At 34.8% G+C, this 20,379-nt stretch overlaps 1 protein-coding gene across 10 annotated transcripts in view; it reads right to left on the bottom strand.

Annotated features, from left to right (window-relative positions):
* LCORL (ligand dependent nuclear receptor corepressor like) overlaps positions 1 to 20,379 on the bottom strand; it is a 160,577-nt gene that overhangs the window by 49,253 nt on the left and 90,945 nt on the right. For 9 of the 10 annotated variants that reach the window (XM_029235073.1, XM_029235075.1, XM_029235074.1 and 6 more), the window contains one exon: positions 7,634 to 7,885. In XM_029235073.1, coding sequence (XP_029090906.1) covers positions 7,634 to 7,885 — 252 coding nt within the window. Of the gene's footprint in view, positions 1 to 7,633; positions 7,886 to 20,379 lie in introns of those variants that run through there. The other variant, XM_029235076.1, reaches the window with a different exon arrangement.

Below are 20,379 nucleotides of genomic sequence, written 5' to 3'. Positions count from 1 at the left end.
AGGGAGGGTGGGAGGGAGACGCAGGAGGGAGGGGATATGGAGATATATATATATATATATATATATATATATATATATATATATATAGCTGTTTCACTTTTGTTATAAAGCAGAAACACACCATTGTAAAGCAATTATACTCCAATAAAGATGTTAAAAAAAAAAAAGGAATCTCTGATTCCAGAAGACACTTCGAGATATAAGAACAAATAATGAGCAAAGGAAAAAGGTAATCATGTATGTAAATCTAAACAAAACTTGATTATATAAAATAGTTACAATGTTTTAATTGTGGTATCATAAAAAGAGAACAAAAGCATTGATAAAATGGCTATGGTGTCAGGGCAGGTAAGAAGTTAAAATATTCCTTACCGGACTTCCCTGGTCGCACAGTGGATAAGAATCTGCCTGCCAATGCAGGGGACACGGGTTCGATGCCTGGTCCGGGAAGATCCCACATGCCGTGGAGCAACTAAGCCCGTGCGCCACAACTACTGAGCGTGCGCTCTAGAGCCTGAGTGCCACAACTACTGAGCCCGCGCGCCTAGAGCCTGTGCTCAGCAACGAGAGAAGCCACTGCAATGAGAAGCCCACACAGCACTACTAAGAGTAGCCCCTGCTTGCCGCAACTAGAGAAAGCCTGTATGCAGCAATGAAGACCCAACGCAGTCAAAAAAAAGAAAAAAAGAAAAATTCCTTACATTAACAGCTGAGTTAACTGAGCATTAAAGAATTTCTAGGGAAACCACTAACGGAACAGCAGTAGAGTATATAACTTCAAAAGTAGCAAAGAAAAAATGCAGTCTAAAAGAAAATAACAAAGGAGGGAAAAAAGCTTAACAAATGGGACAAACAGAAAGAACAAAATAAGATGGTGGAAACAATTACAAGGGTTATGAGGCTACAAAAGAATACAGGATGCTATGGGAAAATATGAGACCGAAACTCAATTTTGGTGGTAATTAGTAAGAATGCATGTGTTATGTCTGTGTGCATCCAATTTAGGAGGTGTGGGGGTTGGTTTTTCTTAGAGAAGTGATGTTTAAATGGAGACCTGAAGAAAAACCAAGTAAAATTTATTTAGAAAAAATTGGTGTGGGTAGGGGGTAGAGTGGCTTCTACAGAGAGGCAAAAGCATGTACAAATGTTCTGAAGCCAGAGTATATGACATTCAACAAACAGAGAAAACCAATATGAAGACTAAAGAAAGGTGCAAGATGAGACTGAATAGATAGGTAGGATCTGGATCTTGGTGAGTTTAGGATTTTAGACTTTATCCTAAGGACAATTCAAAGCCATTAAAGTGTGTGTGTGTGTGTGTGTGTGTGTTTTGTTTTGTTTTGTTTTGTTTTTAAGTGTTTTTAAGCAGATGAGTGATATGGCTTTGATTTGGAATTTTAAAAAACCACCTGTTTCGTCTATCCCTAGAGTTAGAGAAGGTTAGATCAGAAGGGACATGAATCATTTAGATATGTTTTATTCTTCAGGTTTACTAAAATACGGTATCTTCTCAATCATGGAACATAACATTTTCTTCCATATGTCTTCAGCCTTGGAAAACAAAAGTTCAGCATAGAAAAACAAGATGGATAATTTTATTGCCTTCATTAGTAGATACGGAAATATCTTCTGAATTGAAATTTAAAAAAAAACAAAACTATTCAGTATTTTCCTAACAGAGTAACAACAAACTTCATTTATAAACAGTGTAGTTTATAATACGTGATATCATAAAATGATACATTGCTCTTTTAATTATAGTTTAACATCTCAGCTGACAGTGTCACCTACCTTAATCTCAGCCAAGAAACCAGACTAGAATGGCAGCAGCAGCAACAAAGGATACTTAATAACAATTAAAAATATCACTGAAATTTATATATTTCATTCAATGAAATATAAAATTTACCTGAAGCCTAGTTTATATGTCTCATACATAATTTATTTTTAAAAAAAAATCTTATTCAATCTAGGAGACATGATTTCCAAAGTTTAGCCTACTGATAGCAATGTGAAATAATAATTTCTTAAAAGTATTTTTAACTTAATCTGTTGCCAGTTAGCTTAAGGGAGAATAATTCTAAAAATGTCAAGTCATTACAGGTCAGTGCAATAATTAATGTTCATCATGACACAATGTTCCATATGTTGTTTAAGAAAGTATAACGATATTTCAGGATAATTTCCATCCAATATGTTTAAAATAAGAAATTTCACTGCTAAAAAACCATAAATCCAATGATCAAGTATCAGTTCTCAGTTCAGCTGTCAATAGCATTTGAAAATAGTGAAGATTTTTAATCCAGTAAATCCAATATGTCATATATCATACACGCCCTGGGGATACAAAAGTGAATACACAGGTTCCTGCTCCCAAAGGTTGATTACAGTGGGGAGATAAACACGGAAACAATTACAATGAAGTGAGAAATTTACTATAATGAAAATTCTACCAGAATATTCACTAGACCTCATGGTAGACAACACCACCAACAAGGCCAATAAAGTGCTGCTCTTTCATCTCTGCCCACATTTGATCTTGTTTTGTACAGAACTGGTAAATTCTTCATGGTTGTCACGATAATGATAAAGGTCCGTAAGTTGCAAACTTCTTCCTGTACTTTGGAATTCAGGAGAAGCTTTTACTTTGGGCCCAGATTAAAATCGAAAAAAAATTATTTTTGATTATGCTAATGTTATTTCTACCTGTTTTTTAAGCTACTGCTCCAGGACAAAAGAATTCATAACTTACTTTCTCCCAGTTTCTGAGGCTCAGAGTATTTATACAAATCTGCAGAAATGAAAGTGCACAAAGAAATCTCTCTAATATTTGAAATACCTGGTTAGAAGGTACAATGGAGAGGCAAATAGGAATGTATCTCTCAGGGCAACAATATTTTAAGTCCGTCTACAGTTTGTGGAAGAGAGGACAAGGAAAATGAGAAGTATGGAAACTGATTTATGAAGAACAATTAGAGAAGCTATATAAAGATTAGCATGGAAAACAGAAGTTTAGACAGACAAAATAGTTTCAACAAATATTTACAGCACTAATAATAAGTAAAAGGAAAAATTTTCTCATATTGTTGCAGATGGAAAAGAAACCCCAAAACCCTAAAGGTTAGCATGGGAAAGAGAAGTCTGGAGATACAATAATTTCTACAAATATTTACAGTACTATTGAGTAAAATAATTACTGCAGATGGAAGAAATATAAAATGAAGGGTGGATGTTTCAGAGATAGGAGCTTAATTGTCAGAGCTGTCAAACAACGATTTTTTGCATGTACTTATTGTCAATCAGAGGTTGAATTACCATCTTTTATATGACAGAATAAAAGAACCCTATATTGGGATGAAAGCTGAGCAGGATATTCTTTTGAGCATCTTTTACTTTGCTTATTTGGTTATTCTGTAATCTTCTGATAACTGTTTTTGCCTATTTTTCTAAGGTGTCATGTTTTCCTCATTGGCTGTAGTTCTGTTTGATTAGCTAAATGGTTGTTAGTTACATCAGTTGTAAATACTGTCTCCAAATTTGAGGCTTGAAGTTTCACTCTCTTCACAGTGACATTTATAACACTTAAGTTTTACATTTTAGTACAAATTTACACAATTATTGCATGGATTGTTATTTCTGCATCTTAAGAAATTCTTCCTTATTTTAAATTCATTTAGATATAATCCTTTATCTTTTCTAACTTTTAGTTTTGCTTTTAACATTTAGCCCTTTAACCCAACTAAAATTACTTTTGTGAGCGGTGTAAGGTAGGGATCCATTTTTTTCCCCCTCCAAGTGGGTAAGCAATTGGCCTGGAACTATTTACTGAACAGGCCATCATCCTGGTGATGTATAATGACATCTCTTCTGGGCTTGCTAATCTGTCCTAGTGATTTGTATATGGCCCATAGCACCCTGTTTGAATTATTATACAAAGTCTTGATATGTTTTAGAGAAGTCCCTCACCACATTGACTTGGTAATTCTTGGCTCTTTTAAGTTTTACTCATAAATTTTATGATTGGCAAGTCATTTTTCACAATAAACCCTATCAGAATTTTGACTAGAATGACACTGAATTATTAAGTACATTAAAGATGAACTGCTATCTTCTAGAGTCTTCCCATTCATTTAAAATATAATCACTCATTTTGGGAGTCTTCTTTTATAACCTTCAATAAAGTTTTATAATGTTCTCCATAAGGTCTTAGTTTATTAGCTTCATTCTTAGGTGTTTTAATGTTTTTCCTGCTTTTGTTGCTGTTGTAGAAGATTTTTTAAAAACTGGATTTTCTAATTGGATGTTATCATACTAATCTTGTGAGTAGTACCTTTTCTGAACTCTTTCATCAGTTCTAAAACTTTACATAGATATTCTTTCATATTTTCTATATACACAATCATACTGTTTGTAAGTAACCACAATTTTGTTCATTCTTTCCTTATAACTATTACTTATTATTGCTTACTTTCATATTTCTTTTTTTCTCATCACGTTACATGAGTCAAGACGTCTCATAAAATGCTGAAAATTTTTATCATGTCCGTTACTTTAAATCATTTGGTTATGATGTCCCTCATAGCAGAAGTACTCATCTATTCTTGGGGTGATAAGCATTTTTTATAATAAATGTGTCAGCTTTGGTAAATTTTTTCTGTATCTATTAGGATGATATTGGCTGATTTTTTTTGTAATGTGTAAAATCATAAAGGTGTCTCAAATGCAGAATCATCTGTGCTTCCCCACAGATGATTTATAATATTTGTATGATTTATAATTTATATAAACATTTATAATGTTTATAAACATTTATAATTTATAAAAACATTTATAATGTTTTTATAATTCACTATATTCAATTTGCCAACATTTTGTTTAGAATTTTTGTACCTAGGTTTGTAAATAAGACTAGCTTGCAAATTTTCTTTCTTTTGCTATCTGTGCCTTGTTTTGATAAAGATTATATCACTATTTCTCTCTTTTCTATTCTTTAAAATTGTAAAAGATAAGAATTATCTACTGCCTTAAGGTTATATAAAGTTACCTGTAAAACCATTTGGGATTAATAATTCTATAGATTTATGGGTCAGACAATCCATAAATTATCTACATTATTTATGGCTAGATTATCTACTGGATTTACAGATTACAGCATCTAATCTGAATAAAATAAATCACAAAATGAACAAATGACTTAAACGAGTATTGTTGCAAAATTACAGTGAGAATAATGTGAAAAAAGCACTAGCAAATAATAGACAAAGGCAGAACTAATCCTGCTACTACTAGTATGAGCATTTTATTAATTATACTATAAGGTATGAACAGTGAAGTCAGTCCAAAAGTTTTTTTAGTTCTTAAGAAACCATTTGAAATAAGGATTTATACCTTGTATTATTACTAATGAAACGCTCCAAAGTCTACATTGTGTAATAAGATACTGGGGGTGAAGTCACCACGATTAGCAAGACATTTAAAAATTGTTTACAACATCTTTATTTCAACCTTAAAAATTTTAATTTGTGGAAATATTAGTACATATAAGGTACTGGTGTGTATAGATACACACATACATGTGCTACATTAAAAAAAATTTGGTATGCAAGTAGACAAAGTTAGAGCTTACCAATCTATACCACGGCAGAATAGTTTTATAAAAGAAAATCTGATTTGTTACTCTCTGCTTAAAGAAACCTAGCAGCTTTCTAGGGCCCTAAGAAAAGTCAAAATCCTTAATATTTCCTACATGGCTTTCTCACAATCTTACCCCTACCTATTTCTTTAGCCTCACCTATTACCATTCTCTCCCTTGCTTTATACACTACAAGCCACACTAAACTAAATGACTTTTCAGCCTCAGAATGTTAACATATATATTTGTGCACTTTGCCTAGAACATCAAAATAATTTAAATAACTACATTACTTATTTTCTATATATACTTGGGTCTGCCTTATTACTTAAATTCATAGAATCACAGAATGTAAGGACTGGAAATTTACTTTTAAAATGTCATCTATTCCAACCACTCATCTGATGCTTTTGAATGCCTCTAATGATAAGGCAACCAGGGAATCTTTTCCCCTTTCCCCTTTAAAAAAAAATGTCTGATCTTTAGAAATATTCTTTCTTATATGGACCTGAAATCTGTTTCCACCTAACTTCTAGGTAGCGATCCTAATTCTACTCATTGGGCCATTCAGAGAAAGTTCAGTCCTACTTTAGTGGAAGAGCCATACAAATATTTACAGATAACTACCATGTTACTTCCAAGCCTTCTCTTCTGTGGTGGTAGGGAACAGGAGGTAGAGAGTAGGGAGAGACTAATGTCTGAGTATCTTTTATGAGTTGGTTACTTTATATTTAACTTTCATATTGCTCCAGTGAGTTTGTTATTATTATTGCCAAGTAACAAATGAGGAAATTAAAGCTCTGATAGGTAAAGTTAACTATTCATGTAACTTAAGTAGCAGAGCTGGGATTTCAACCACAAGTCTGTCACAGATACCAAAGCCTATGTTTTAGTCTCTTTAGAACACTGAACTGCCTCCCGCAAAGGAGAAGAGATATAAGAGGGTATGAAACATGGAAAAGCAAGACAAACAAAAATTCTAAAAATCCCATGCTTTCTAACTTCCAAAATTCAATGTATTGATATATTTTTGTCCTTAAGACTTACATCAAAATCATCTTCAACATTTCTTTCTCTGTCTTATAACCTACCTAATTATTATCTCAAATTTCTCAGATCTTACTACATAAATGAACTCAAACAACCTACAACTAGGGAAGCAAAAAGAGAAAAGTATTTCCATATTTCAGCCTCTCTCAATTTTAATGTCTTACACAGTGAAAAGATTATCTTCTTTAAACACTGACTAGTGTACTCTTCTTTACAGTCTCCAACACCACATTGCCTTCTGCAATCAAACTTAATGCTGACATTTTTTCTGGCTTTGAGGCCCGACAACACTATCCTTAACTTGTATTAACAAAAGCTACTTGTTCTCTCTTCTCCAGGCAAACACTTGTTTGGCATCCTCCACAAGCACTTTAAGGTCTTCCTTCTTTTCCTCTGAGAATCACAACTCTTCCCTCAATTAACAATTAGATAAGACCAATACCGCCTCATCATTCATGCTTCTTATGAAAAATGTATCTCCATATTGTTAATTATATTTATCCCATGCATTAACTTTTCTCTTTCCCTAGTTACATCATAAACAATTGAATACAAGTCATCTATTTCTTTTTATCTTTCACCTAAGTGCAAAAAACTGAACAGCAAGTGCTTAATGTTCTCAGCTGTACATTACAAAAATACATTTTTATCATATATATCTTTTTATTTGTACACTTTCCTTTTAGGTTGCTTGCTAGAATTCTCTCACCATACACTTTACTGTGAAGAAACATTGAGAGAAACTCTCACTTCCAGTTTTATAAACAAAGTCAAATGTAATACAAAAGCTCTAATTCAGCACTTCTCTCTAGTCCATACTACATAGGTTAATTACAAGTAATATTACTTCTGAAGTAAATTTCTCTGTGAATATAAGGTTATATATATTTAAGAATACTAAAACATAAAATTATATGTTAACACACACACATACACACACACAAATCTTACCTTGCTGAGTATTTTGTTCTTGCATTCGATTCACAGTGAGGTCTAAGGGGCCTTCCTGCTCTTCCTGAAGGGAGTTTTCTGCTTGATTCATTTGGATACTCTTACATATTAGACTTGGTCCAATTGAACCATTTCTATTCTCTTGAATTTTACCACTTTTTGAAATATACTCAATTGCAAACTGACGTATCATCTTTTTCATTAATTCCTGAGCAACTAGGGGAATGTTAGGATCACAGTTCTGAGGAAGATCTAGGGAAGAAATAAATATAATAAGAATTAAAAAAGAGAATGCAAAATACCTATGTTTAAATTTATCTTAATTACAAATTAATGATTTCACAAGTCTCAGATTCAGTCCATAATTGCAAATGGTTTCTAGGACTTAGCAACAAAAACCTTGTTGATTTAATTAGTATTATGAGAATATATCAACCCCAAACTTGGCATTTTTAATTGTTTCTTAAAAATAAATATTTTTGGTCCCAAACTAAAATATAAACAACTAGACATAAAAACAGCTTATTTTCAGAGTTTTAATTCAAATGTATTCTACAAGATACTAAGACACTTAGTATGTGAACATAAATTGTATATATAAGTAACCAAGCAAGTTTTAACCTAACAGAGTAGGTATACACATTAACTATTAAAGAAAATATCTAAACTCTGTAACTATTTATTACCATTAATTCTTCAATTCTGTCAAATGTGCACTTCATATATAGCCTAAATGTCATCATCAAGGATTTTTTTCTTTTTTCAATTTTTCATATTGAGAAATTTCAATCAGAAACAAAAAAATAAAGAACACTACAATGACACAGCTTCTACCAAGATTCAAGAATTGTTAGCATTCTGTCACATTCACCTTCTTTTTACTTTTATTGGTTTGCAGAACTACTGGAAAGTAAACTGCAGAATTAGGAGATTTCACTCTTAAATATTTCAGTGCACATCTACTAAGATTCCCCTATAAAAACAGCAGTACCACTACTGAGGGTCTTAATCAGTCCTTGGTCCCAAAACATGTTGGTCAGCTACAACCAAAATAAAGGACAGCAGTCATATACAATTCTGCTTGAAACCTGTACAAGAGGTAAAAACAGTTGAATGATTTTGTAAGAGGTGTGGAATAAAGACAGACAACTTATAAACACAGTATATAATAAGTAATAAATAGTTTTAATATTGGATGGTGGTGGCTTTTTTCACACACACACTACTGGCCTCACCCCAATCCTTTTATTTACTCTGCTCCTTCAGAGGCAGAATGATTGGTGAACTAGGAAGGATGACTAAGTGTATTTGGTTAGGCTCCATACTTCTTCCTCTTAGAAGTGGGCCTACTTCTAGAGATAACGGGTTGGCCAAAAAGTTTGTTTGGGTTTTTCTGTAAGATGTTATGGAAAAACCCAAACGAACTTTTTGGCTAAACCAACATGCTCCTCTGCTCCTTAAATGCCTCAACTCTTCCCCAGGCAGATCAGTGCTGTGTGAACAGGACTGCCCTGATCCTGGGCTGTCTGAGACTGAAGGGTTGAGTCTCCTTAGTTTTGGGGTTCAGTATTAGCTGGAGCAATTGTCTAAGAGATCTGAAGGCAAGTCCTCCAACTAGCATCTACTTTTATAGATCCATGATTCTAAAATGCAAGAAGATTAGAAAACATACTATTTAAAGGTGAGGAAAGGCAACAAAACTACCTCCACCATATCTGATAGCAAAATGTGACCTCAGCCGACATCAATCTGTTTATGGTCCTGCAGAAATATCAATATATTTGATCACAGGGTGCTGTTTTGGACCTGCTGGAGATGTTACATAATAAACATCTCCATTACATTAGCTCTTTCAAAACAAAGAACACTGAATTCTGAAAAAACATTTGAGAAGGGATTACGGGCCTATAGAAAAAGTAACATTTTAGTCCTCACATTTATTCTTTGTTTAGAGCCCATTAGGGAAGAGAGGTACTATTTGTTTCTGAGTACGAGAAAAAAAGACTTGGCTATACAGTTGAGCACTGAGCAACGTGCGTTTGAACTGTGCGGGTACACACAGACATGGATTTTTTCCAATAAATACATACTACGGTACTGCACAGTCCATGGTTGGTCAGTCTGCAGATGTGGAACCCCGAGTATGGAGGGCCCGCTGCAAAGTTAGACTCATTTTTCACTGTGCAGAGGGTCAGTGCTCCTAACCCCCACGTTGTCCAAGGGTCAACTGTATATATCACATGCCCGTGGCTCAGTTATTTTATAACTGGAGGTTTGTACCTCTTAATTTCCCCCTTCACCTATTTCATCCGCCAACACTCCTCCCCTCTGGCAACCACCTGTTTGTTCTCTGTAACTATGAGTCTGTTTTAGCTTAGTTTGTTTTTGTTTTGTTTCTTAGAGTCCACATATAAATGAGAATATACAATGCAAGGAATATGGTCAATAATACTGTATTAACTTTGTATGAGGACAGTTGCTTACTAGACTTATTATGGTGATCATTTCATCATGCATGCAAATGTGAATCACTCCATAGTATACCTGAAACTAAAGTAATATTGCCAACTATATTTTAATGAAAAAAGAAAGACTTAGCTATAGATTGAAATCTTAGCCATCTTCCTGAATTCAGGCTAGTTACATACCCCTCTGTGTTTTAGTTTCTCTGTTCATAAAAATGGAAATGATAATAGAACCTTGGAAGTCATAATAAGTCTTGCTCACAGGATATTTTAAAGTTATATGAGATTGTAGATAAAATACTGAACTCCTGTACTTGTCATTTTAATAGCTGACATTTACTCCACTGTTATCTTAGGTTATAGTGAAAATAACAAGAGAAACAAAAAGATGCAGGCCAAGAAGTTATATTTTACGTAAATCATAAAATGTCAAATAAGTAAAAATATTAACTAACTAGGTTAATATGTAAAATTATTAACTAGCTGGGAAAACACAAAGGACATAATTTCTAAGCCCATGTGATATACCGTGCTCCAGAATAGATAGTATTAGCACATGTAACCCAACTAAAGTGATTTGTAACAAAACGAGAAATTTCCATGTTACACATAAGGATTCCCAATTTATACCATTTCTTGACTATTACTTCCAGGAATCCTTGAAGGCATCTGTGAACACTCTTTTCCATCTTTTTTCAAACCTAATCTTGCTTTGAATTATGTGTTAAAAGGAGATATTGATTTACTTCTAGGTATTTTGGTTAATTATCCTGTAATGTATTGGCTAGTATCACTTTATAAATTCAAAATAATTATATTTATCAAAAAACAACAGAAATATGATCAGACATATCATGTGACTAGGGCTATACTTTAGAATTGAGTTTAGAGCTAAGTTTAAAGCAGAACAGATAATGCTACTTTATTCTATCTACTCAGTTTTTGTTTATATTGGGAATAGTCTATGTGTGAAACCAAAGGACTTGGCAAAAAACAAACAAACAAGATAAAAAAGAGAAGGAGACAAAGAAAATGCTGCTCAGCTGCTGATTAGTGAGCCTTCTAGAATACCTGTGCAAATTACCAAAACTATAAAAAACATTGAGTTAACTAAAGATCTAGGCCAGGGATATAAACTCAGATGGTTTCAAAATTCAGGCAACTCACAAACCCTGGGCTAGAAGAGAAAATATGTTGCCAAATGGAAATGGTATGCCCCAAGAAGATAGAAATAACTTATTTTTGCCCTATCTCTTCATTTTCCAAATTTATCTAATTCAAGAGTTTAGCAAGTTGTTTGTAGTAGCCAGTTTCAAGATGGTCCTTAATGATTCCCACTCCCACCTCGTGGTTTCCAGGGTTGTGTACTCCCTTCCACATTGTATTAAGGGTGGAATGTGTGATTAATAATAACATACTGCAGAAGTGTATGTCACTTCCAAGATTAGGTTATAAAAGAATATGGATACCCTGGATACTCTGAATACTGGTGTTCGCTGTGACCCCCACCCACACTATTCTGTCCTCTTGCTCTCTCATCACTCACTCTGGAGAAAGCTGTCCTGTGAGCGGCACTGAGGAGGCTCACAAGGAAAGGAACTGAAGTCTCCTGCAAACAGCCAAATGACTGAATTGGGAAGAAGATGCTCAAGACCAATCAACTCCCAAATGACTGAAAAGGAAAACAACACAGCAAAAGTTATGTGATGAAGCTAAAGCAGTGCTTAGAGAGCAATTTATAGCAATAAACACATATATTAAAAAAAATTCAACCCAGTAACCCAATAACCTAACCTTCCTCCTTAAGAGAAAACGAATCGAAAATTAAACCCAAAGCAAGCACAGAGAAGAAAATAAATAAAAAGTTAGGGCAGAAAAAAATAAGATAGAGAATAGAAAGACAACAGAGAAGAGCAATAAAACCAAAAGTTGGTTCTCTGAAAAGATCAAAAATTTGACCAAGAATAAAAACCAGAATACACTTAAGTTTGTAAAATCAGAAATGAAGGAAGCAATATCAGCACTAACATTAAAGGTAATCAAGAAATACTACAAAAAAAAAAAAAAGAAAAGAAAAAAGCTATACATCAACACATTAGGTATCCTAGATGAAATGGCCAAATTGCTAGAAAGACACAAACTATCAAACTCACTCAAGAAGTAACAGTAAAACCTGGACCTGCAAGTAAAAAGACTGAATTAGTAACCAAAAATCTTGCCACAAAGAAAAGCCCAGGGACAGACAGATTTACTGGTGAATTCTGTTAGACATTTAAAGAGGAATTAAAACCAATCCTTCACAAACTCCAAAACAAGAGATGAGGAAGGAACACTTCCCAACTCATTCTATGAGGGCAATATTAGCCTGATACCAAACCTGGAAAAAGAAATTACATGAAAAGAAAACTACTAAACGAAATGAAAACTATCCATTATGAACAGACAAAAATCCAGTTGACCCTTGAGCTACATGGGTTTGAGCTGTGCGGGTCCACTTATATGTGGATTTTTTCAACAGTAAATACTACAGTACTACACAATCTGTGACTGGTTGAATCTCTGGATGTGGAAATGCAAATACAGAGGGCTGACCATAAGTCATACACAGATTTTCAACTGCATGAGGGGCCAGCCCCTATCCATCACATTGTTCAAGGGCCAACTCCCCTATCACACAGAAACAGGCAACACATAAAAAGGATTATACAATAAGACAAGGTTGTCCACGCTCACCATTATTATTCAACATAGTTTTGGAAGTTTTAGCCATAGCAATCAGAGTAGAAAAAGAAATAAAAGGAATCCAAATCGGAAAAGAAGAGGTAAAGCTGTCACTGTTTGCAGATGACATGATACTATACATAGAGAATCCTAAAGATGCTATCCGAAAACTACTAGAGCTAATCAATGAATTTGGTAAAGTAGCAGGATACAAAATTAATGCACAGAAACAAAATTAATGCACAGAAATCTCTGGCATTCCTGTACACTAATGATGAAAAATCTGAAAGAGAAATTAAGGAAACACTCCCATTTACCACTGCAACAAAAAGAATAAAATACCAAGGAATAAACTTACCTAAGGAGACAAAAGACCTGTATGCAAAAAACTGTAAGACACTGATGAAAGAAATTAAAGATGATACAAACAGATGGAGAGATATACCATGTTCTTGGATTGGAAGAATCAACACTGTGAAAATGACTCTACTACCCAAAGCAATCTACAGATTCAATGCAATCCCTATCAAACTATCACTGGCATTTTTCACAGAACTAGAACAAAAAATTTCACAATTTGTATGGAAACACAAAAGACCCTGAATAGCCAAAGCAATCTTGAGAACGAAAAACAGAGCTCGAGGAATCAGGCTCCCTGACTTCAGGCTATACTACAAAGCTACGGTAATCAAGACAGTATGGTACTGGCACAAAAACAGAAATATAGATCAATGGAACAGGATAGAAAGCCCAGATATATACCCACGCACCTATGGTCACCTTATTTTTGATAAAGGAGGCAAGAATATACAATGGAGAAAAGACAGCCTCTTCAATAAGTGGTGCTGGGAAAACTGGACAACTACATGTAAAAGAACGAAATTAGAACACTCCCTAACACCATACACAAAAATAAACTCAAAAATGGATTAAAGACCTAAACATAAGGCCAGACACTATAAAACTCTTAGAGGAAAACGGCAGAATACTCCATGACATAGATCACAACAAGATCCCTTTTCACCCACCTCCTAGAGAAATGGAAATAAAAACAAAAATAAACAAATGGGACCTAATGAAACTTAAAAGCTTTTGCACAGCAAAGGAAACCGTAAACAAGATGAAAAGACAACCCTCAGAATGGGAGAAAATATCTGCAAATGAAGCAACTGACAAAGGATTAATCTCCAAAATTTACAAGCAGCTCATGCAGCTCAATATGAAAAAAACAAACAACCGAATCCAAAAATGGGCAAAAGACCTAAATAGACATTTCTCCAAAGAAGATATACAGATTGCCAAGAAACACATGAAAGGATGCTCAACATCACGAATCATTAGAGAGATGCAAATCAAAACTGCAATGACATATCATCCCACACCAGTCAGAATGGTCATCATCAAAAAATCTACAAACAATTAATGCTGGAGAGGGTGTGGAGAAAAGGGAACACTCTTGCACTGCTGGTGGGAATGTAAATTGATACAGCCACTTCAGAGAACAGTATGGAGGTTCCTTAAAAACCTAAAAATAGAACTACCATACAACCCAGCAATCCTACTACTGGGTATGTAGCCTGAGAAAACCATAATTCAAAAAGAGTCATGTCCCAAAATGTTCACTGTAGCTCTATTTACAATAGCCAGGACATGGAAACAACCTAAGTGTCCACTGACAGATGAATGGATAAAGAAGATGTGGCACATATACACAATGGAGTATTACTCAGCCATAAAAAGAAACAAAACTGAGTTATTTGCAGCGAGACAGATGGACCCAGAGTCTGTCAGACTGAGTGAAGTAAGTCAGAAAGAGAAAAATAAATACCGTATGCTAACTCATTGTGTGGAATCTGAAAAGAAAAAAAAACTGTTCCTGAAGAACCTAGGGGCAGGACAGGAATAAAGATGCAGATGTAGAGAATGGACTTGAGGACACCGGGAGGGGGAAGGGTAAGCTGGGACGAAGTGAGAGAGTGGCACGGACTTATATACACTACCAAATGTAAAATAGATAGCTAGTGGGAAGCAGCTGCATAGCACAGGGAGATAAGCTCGGTGCTTTGTGACCATCTAGAGGGGTGGGATAGGGAGGGTGGGAGGGAGACGCAAGAGGGAGGAGATATGGGGATATATGTATATGTATAGCTGATTCACTTTGTTATAAAGCAGAAACTAACAAACCATTGTAAAGCAATTATACTACAAAAAAGATGTTAAAAAAAAAAAAGGATTATACATCAAGACCAAGAATCACAAGTATACAAGGTTAGTTCAACATATGAAAACCAATCAGGCAATGTAATGTAACGTATTAATAAAGAACAAAATCCACATAATAATCTCCATAGATGCAGAAAGCACTTGATACCTTTTCATGATAAAAACAATGTACAAACTAGAAACAGAAGGAAACTACCTCAATCTACGAAAGAGCATCTATGAAAAATCTACAGATAACATCACACTTAATGGTGAAAGATTGAAAGTTTCCCCCATAATATGAGAACAAGAGAAGGACTCTTGTCCCTGCTCTCATTACTTCTGTTCAACATGTACTGGAGGTTCTAGCCAGTGCAATTAGGCAGGAAAAAGAAATAAAAGTAATTTGGATTGAAAAAGTAGAAGTAAAACTCTTTTTACAGATAACATAATGCTGTATATACAAATTTGTTAGGAATCCACACACACAAAATTTTAGAACTAGTAAATTCAGCAAGGTTACAGGATGCCATATCAATATACAAAAATCAATTTTACTTCTGTACAATGGCACTAAACAATTCTAAAAGGAAATAATTAAGAAAATAATTCCATTTACAACAGTATTAGGAAGAAAAGACTTACAGGAATAAGTTTGACAAAACATAAATAAACAGAAATACATCCTGTGTTCATGAACTGGAAGACTTAATATTGTTACATGATAAGAACTCCCCAAATTGATCAACAAATTCAACACAATCCCTATCAAAACCCTAGCTGGCATTTATTTTTTATTTTATTTTATTTTTTTTGCGGTACGCAGGCCTCTCACTGTTGCGGCCTCTCCCATTGCGGAGCACCGGCTCCGGACGCACAGGCTCAGCGGCCACGGCTCATGGGCCCAGCCGCTCTGCAGCATGTGGGACCCTCCCGGACTGGGGCACAAACCCGCATCCCCTGCATCGGCAGGCGGACCCCCAACCACTGCGCCACCAGGGAAGCCCCGAGCTGGCATTTTTGTATAAACTGACAAGGTGATTCTAAAAAGCATACTGAAATGCAAGGAATCCAGAATAGCCAAAATAATCTTGAAAAAGAACTAAACTGGAGGATTAGCAATTCCTGATTTCAAAACTTACTATAAAGTATAATAATCAAGCCTAGGTGTTAATGTCCTAAGGACAGACATATAGATTAATAGAGTAGAATTGAGCCCCAAGATAAACCATTAATCTATTTTTGATAAGAGTACCAAGACAATTCAGTGGGGGAAATCATTGTCTTTTCAACAAACTATGCTAGGACAACTGGATATTTACATGCAAAATAATGAAACTGGACCTCCACCTCATACCATATAGAATAATTAACTCAAAATGCATCAATGACCTAAATGTAGGAGCTAAAACTATAAAAATCTGAAAGAAAACATACATGTAAATCTTCATGACCTTAGATTAAGGCAATGATTCCTTAGATTCGACACTAAAACACAAGCAACAAGAGAAAAAAACAGATATAATGAACTTGATTAAAATTTAAAACTTTTGTACTTCAAAGGACACTAAGTGAAGAGAGTCCACAGAATAGGAGTAAATATTTACAAATCACAGGTATGATAAGGGTCTACTGTCCAAGTATATAAAGAACTCTTATAACCCAACAATAAAAAGACAAATGCCCAAATAAAAAAACAGCAAGTGATTTGAGTAGACATTTCTCCAAAGAAGATATTACTAATGACCAGTAAACACATGACAAGTTGATTAACATCATTAGTCTTTAGGGAAATGCAAATCAAAAGCACAATGAGATACCATTTCACACCTTGAAGGAGAATTATAATAAAAAGTGCAGATAACAAGTGCGAGTGAGAATGTGGAGAAATCTGAGTCCTCATACACGGTAGGTGGGAATGTAAAATGGTGCAGCCATTTTGGAAAATAATTCTGAAAACACATTAAAAAATGTAAACACAGAATTACCATATGACCCAGCAAATTCCACCCCTAAGTATATAACTATGAAAACTGAAAACATATGTTCAATCAAAAGTATGTATGAATGTTCACAGCAGCATTATTCACAACAGCCAAAAAGTAGAAACAACCCAAATGAATGTCAACTGGTGAATGTATAAATAAAATGTGGTATATCCATACAATAATTATTCAATCATAAAAAGAAATGAACTGATGCATGTTATAACAAGAATGAACCTCAAAAACATGCTAAATGAAGGCTGCACATAGTGCAATTTCATTTATATGAAATGTTTAAAACAGGCAAATCTACAAAGAGAGAAATCTATTAGATTAGTGGTTGCCAAAGCCTGGAGAAGAGTAAGAGAATGATGAGTGAGTGTTCATCTAGTAATGGGTTTCTTTTTCAGGGTGAAGAAAATGTTCTGGAATCAGACAGCGGTGATGGTTGCAAAACTTTGTTAATGAGTGTATTAAAAACCACTGAATTTTATACTTTAAAAAAGTGAATTTTATTGTATGTGAATTATAACTCAATTTAAAAAAATAGGAAGAAAGGATAAATCAGAAAGTGGAACTTAGAGCCCAGAGGGCAGATTCAAGAGCCATAAAGAATTTTTCCTTAAGATCTAATTGAATAACTTCCAACATCTGCCCAGCTGGATTTCAGGATTGCTATGGAACAGTGACCCCTGTGTGCACCCCATTTCGCCACTTTTGAACAAGAGTGTTTACAGTGGTTATCCTATGCCTATCCTAACATTGTATGTTGGGTGTGTGTGAGCAAGTAATTTGCCTTTTTACTTTTAAAAGTCTACAGATCAAGAGAAACTATATTTGAAGTGCTATACCAAAGGAACTACACTCAAGGAACTTCATTTGTATCTGAAACTGAGTTAGATAACAAGAGTGTGGTCTCTGAGATGATGTTGTAATAAGATAAGACTTTTGGAGGTCTTGGGCAGGGGTGAGTGTATTTTACATATGGGAGAGATGTGAATCACCAGAACCAACTGATTCCAACTTCCTTGTATTCACTCCTTTGTTTAGTATTCTTCCACACTCATAGGTAGCATATAATGCTACTATTTACCTAGAGAGAGAGTTGCTCTTAGGACCAATCTAAGAATATCTGTGTAGGCTGTCTCAATTATTAGACTGTCAAAGTGGACAATATTGGTCACTAATCCAACAAAAATTTTAAAGACCAGGATGATGGTATTTTTCTTATCTTCTCTTTCTCCAAAATCCATTTCCCTCCTCTCCATGTTTGATATGTATTAACAATTAATACTTGTAGCACTTTATTTAACATGAAGACTTCTGACACACATTGGTATCATTTAATGACAAATATCATATTAGTGCAGATAATGATATAACGAAACGTAAGAAGGAAAGCAAAGTTCTACTGAACCACTTATGGTGTACAGTTGTTGCCCTTGCCTCCTATTCTTCCCCAAATATTTTTTTCTAAAAATTTCAATCTACAGAAAAGTTGAAAGAAGAGTACAATGTACTTCCACAAAATTTTACCTCTATAGATTCAACAACTATTGACATTTTGCGTCATTGGATTTACACATAAACTCACACACACAGGTTATTTATGGGTGAAGCATTTGAAAGTTGCAGATATCATGAAGCTTTAACTCTACTTAAGAAATAAAGAACAAGAACATTATGATACATAACTATAATGCCATCATCCCTTTCAAAAAATTTAACACAAAAAATATAGTCCCCAACTTTCCTCATTATCTCCTTTACAGCTTTTTCCTCCCCAATCTCAGGTTGCAATCTAGGATTACACATTGTATTTTTTTTTAACATCTTTATTGGAGTATAATTGCTTGACAATGGTGTGTTAGTTTCTGCTTCATAATAAAGTGAATCAGTTATACATATACATATGTTCCCATATCTCTTCCCTCTGGCGTCTCCCTCCCACACTCCCTATCCCACCCCTCTAGGTGGTCACAAAGCACCGAGCTGATCTCCCTGTGCTATGCGGCTGCTTCCCACTAGCTATCTGTTTTACATTTGGTAGTGTATATATGTCCAAGCCACTCTCTCACTTTGTCCCAGCTTACCCTTCCCCCTCCCCGTATCCTCAAGTCCATTCTCTAGTAGGTCTGCATCTTTATTCTCGTCTTGCCCCTAGGTTCTTCATGACCACTTTTTTTTTTTTTTTTAGATTCCATATATATGTGTTAGCATACAGTATTTGTTTTTCTCTTTCTGACTTACTTCACTCTGTATGACAGACTCTAGGCCCACCCACCTCATTACAAATAACCCAATTTCGTTTCTTTTTATGGCTGAGTAATATCCATTGTATATATGTGCCACATCTTCTTTATCCATTCATCTGTTGATGGAAACTTAGGTTGTTTCCATGTCCTGGCTATTGTAAATAGAGCTGCAATTAACATTTTGGTACATGACTCTTTTTGAATTATGGTTTTCTCAGGGTATATGCCCAGTAGTGGGTTTCCTGGGTCATATGGTAGTTCTATTTGTAGTTTTTTAAGGAACCTCCATACTGTTCTCCATAGTGGCTGTATCAATTTACATTCCCACCAACAGTGCAAGAGTGTTCCCTTTTCTCCACACCCTCTCCAGCATTAATTGTTTGTAGATTTTTTGATGGCCATTCTGACCAGTGTGAGATGATATCTCATTGTAGTTTTGATTTGCATTTCTCTAATGATTAATGATGTTGAGCATTCTTTCATGTGTTTGTCGGCAATCTGTATATCTTCTTTGGAGAAATGTCTATTTAGGTCTTCTGTCCATTTTTGGATTGGGTTGTTTGTTTTTTGATATTGAGCTGCATGAGCTGCTTGTAAATTTTGGAAATTAATCCTTTGTCAGTTGCTCCATTTGCAGATATTTTCTCCCATTCTGAGGGTTGTCTTTTCATCTTGTTTACGGTTTCCTTTGCTGTGCAAAAACTTTTAAGTTTCATTAGGTCCCATTTGTTTATTTTTGTTTTTATTTCCATTTCTCTAGGAGGTGGGTCAAAAAGGATCTTGGTGTGATTGATGTCATGGAGTGTTCTGCCTATGTTTTCCTCTAAGAGTTTGATAGTGTCTGGCCTCACATTTAGGTCTTTAATCCATTTTGAGTTTATTTTTGTGTATGGTGTTAGGGAGTGTTCTGATTTCATTCTTTTACATGTAGTTGTCCAGTTTTCCCACCACCACTGTTCTCACACACTCGTACCAAATTTCTATGCAGGTTCTTGTAAGTAACTCTCGATGTTACATCAAACATTATAATGGCACACTGAGCTTGGATATAATAGCCATCTCTCAGTCCACCAAATTTCGCCTGACCAGCTGTATCCCATACATTGAACTGAATAGGT

The sequence above is a fragment of the Monodon monoceros genome, unplaced genomic scaffold (genome assembly GCF_005190385.1).
Source record: "Monodon monoceros isolate NGI ecotype Baffin Bay Population unplaced genomic scaffold, NGI_Narwhal_1 Super_Scaffold_20, whole genome shotgun sequence".
NCBI classification, from domain to species: domain Eukaryota; kingdom Metazoa; phylum Chordata; class Mammalia; order Artiodactyla; family Monodontidae; genus Monodon; species Monodon monoceros.
Note: the sequence above shows the minus strand (reverse complement) of the source record. Positions and strands in the feature narration are given on the sequence as shown.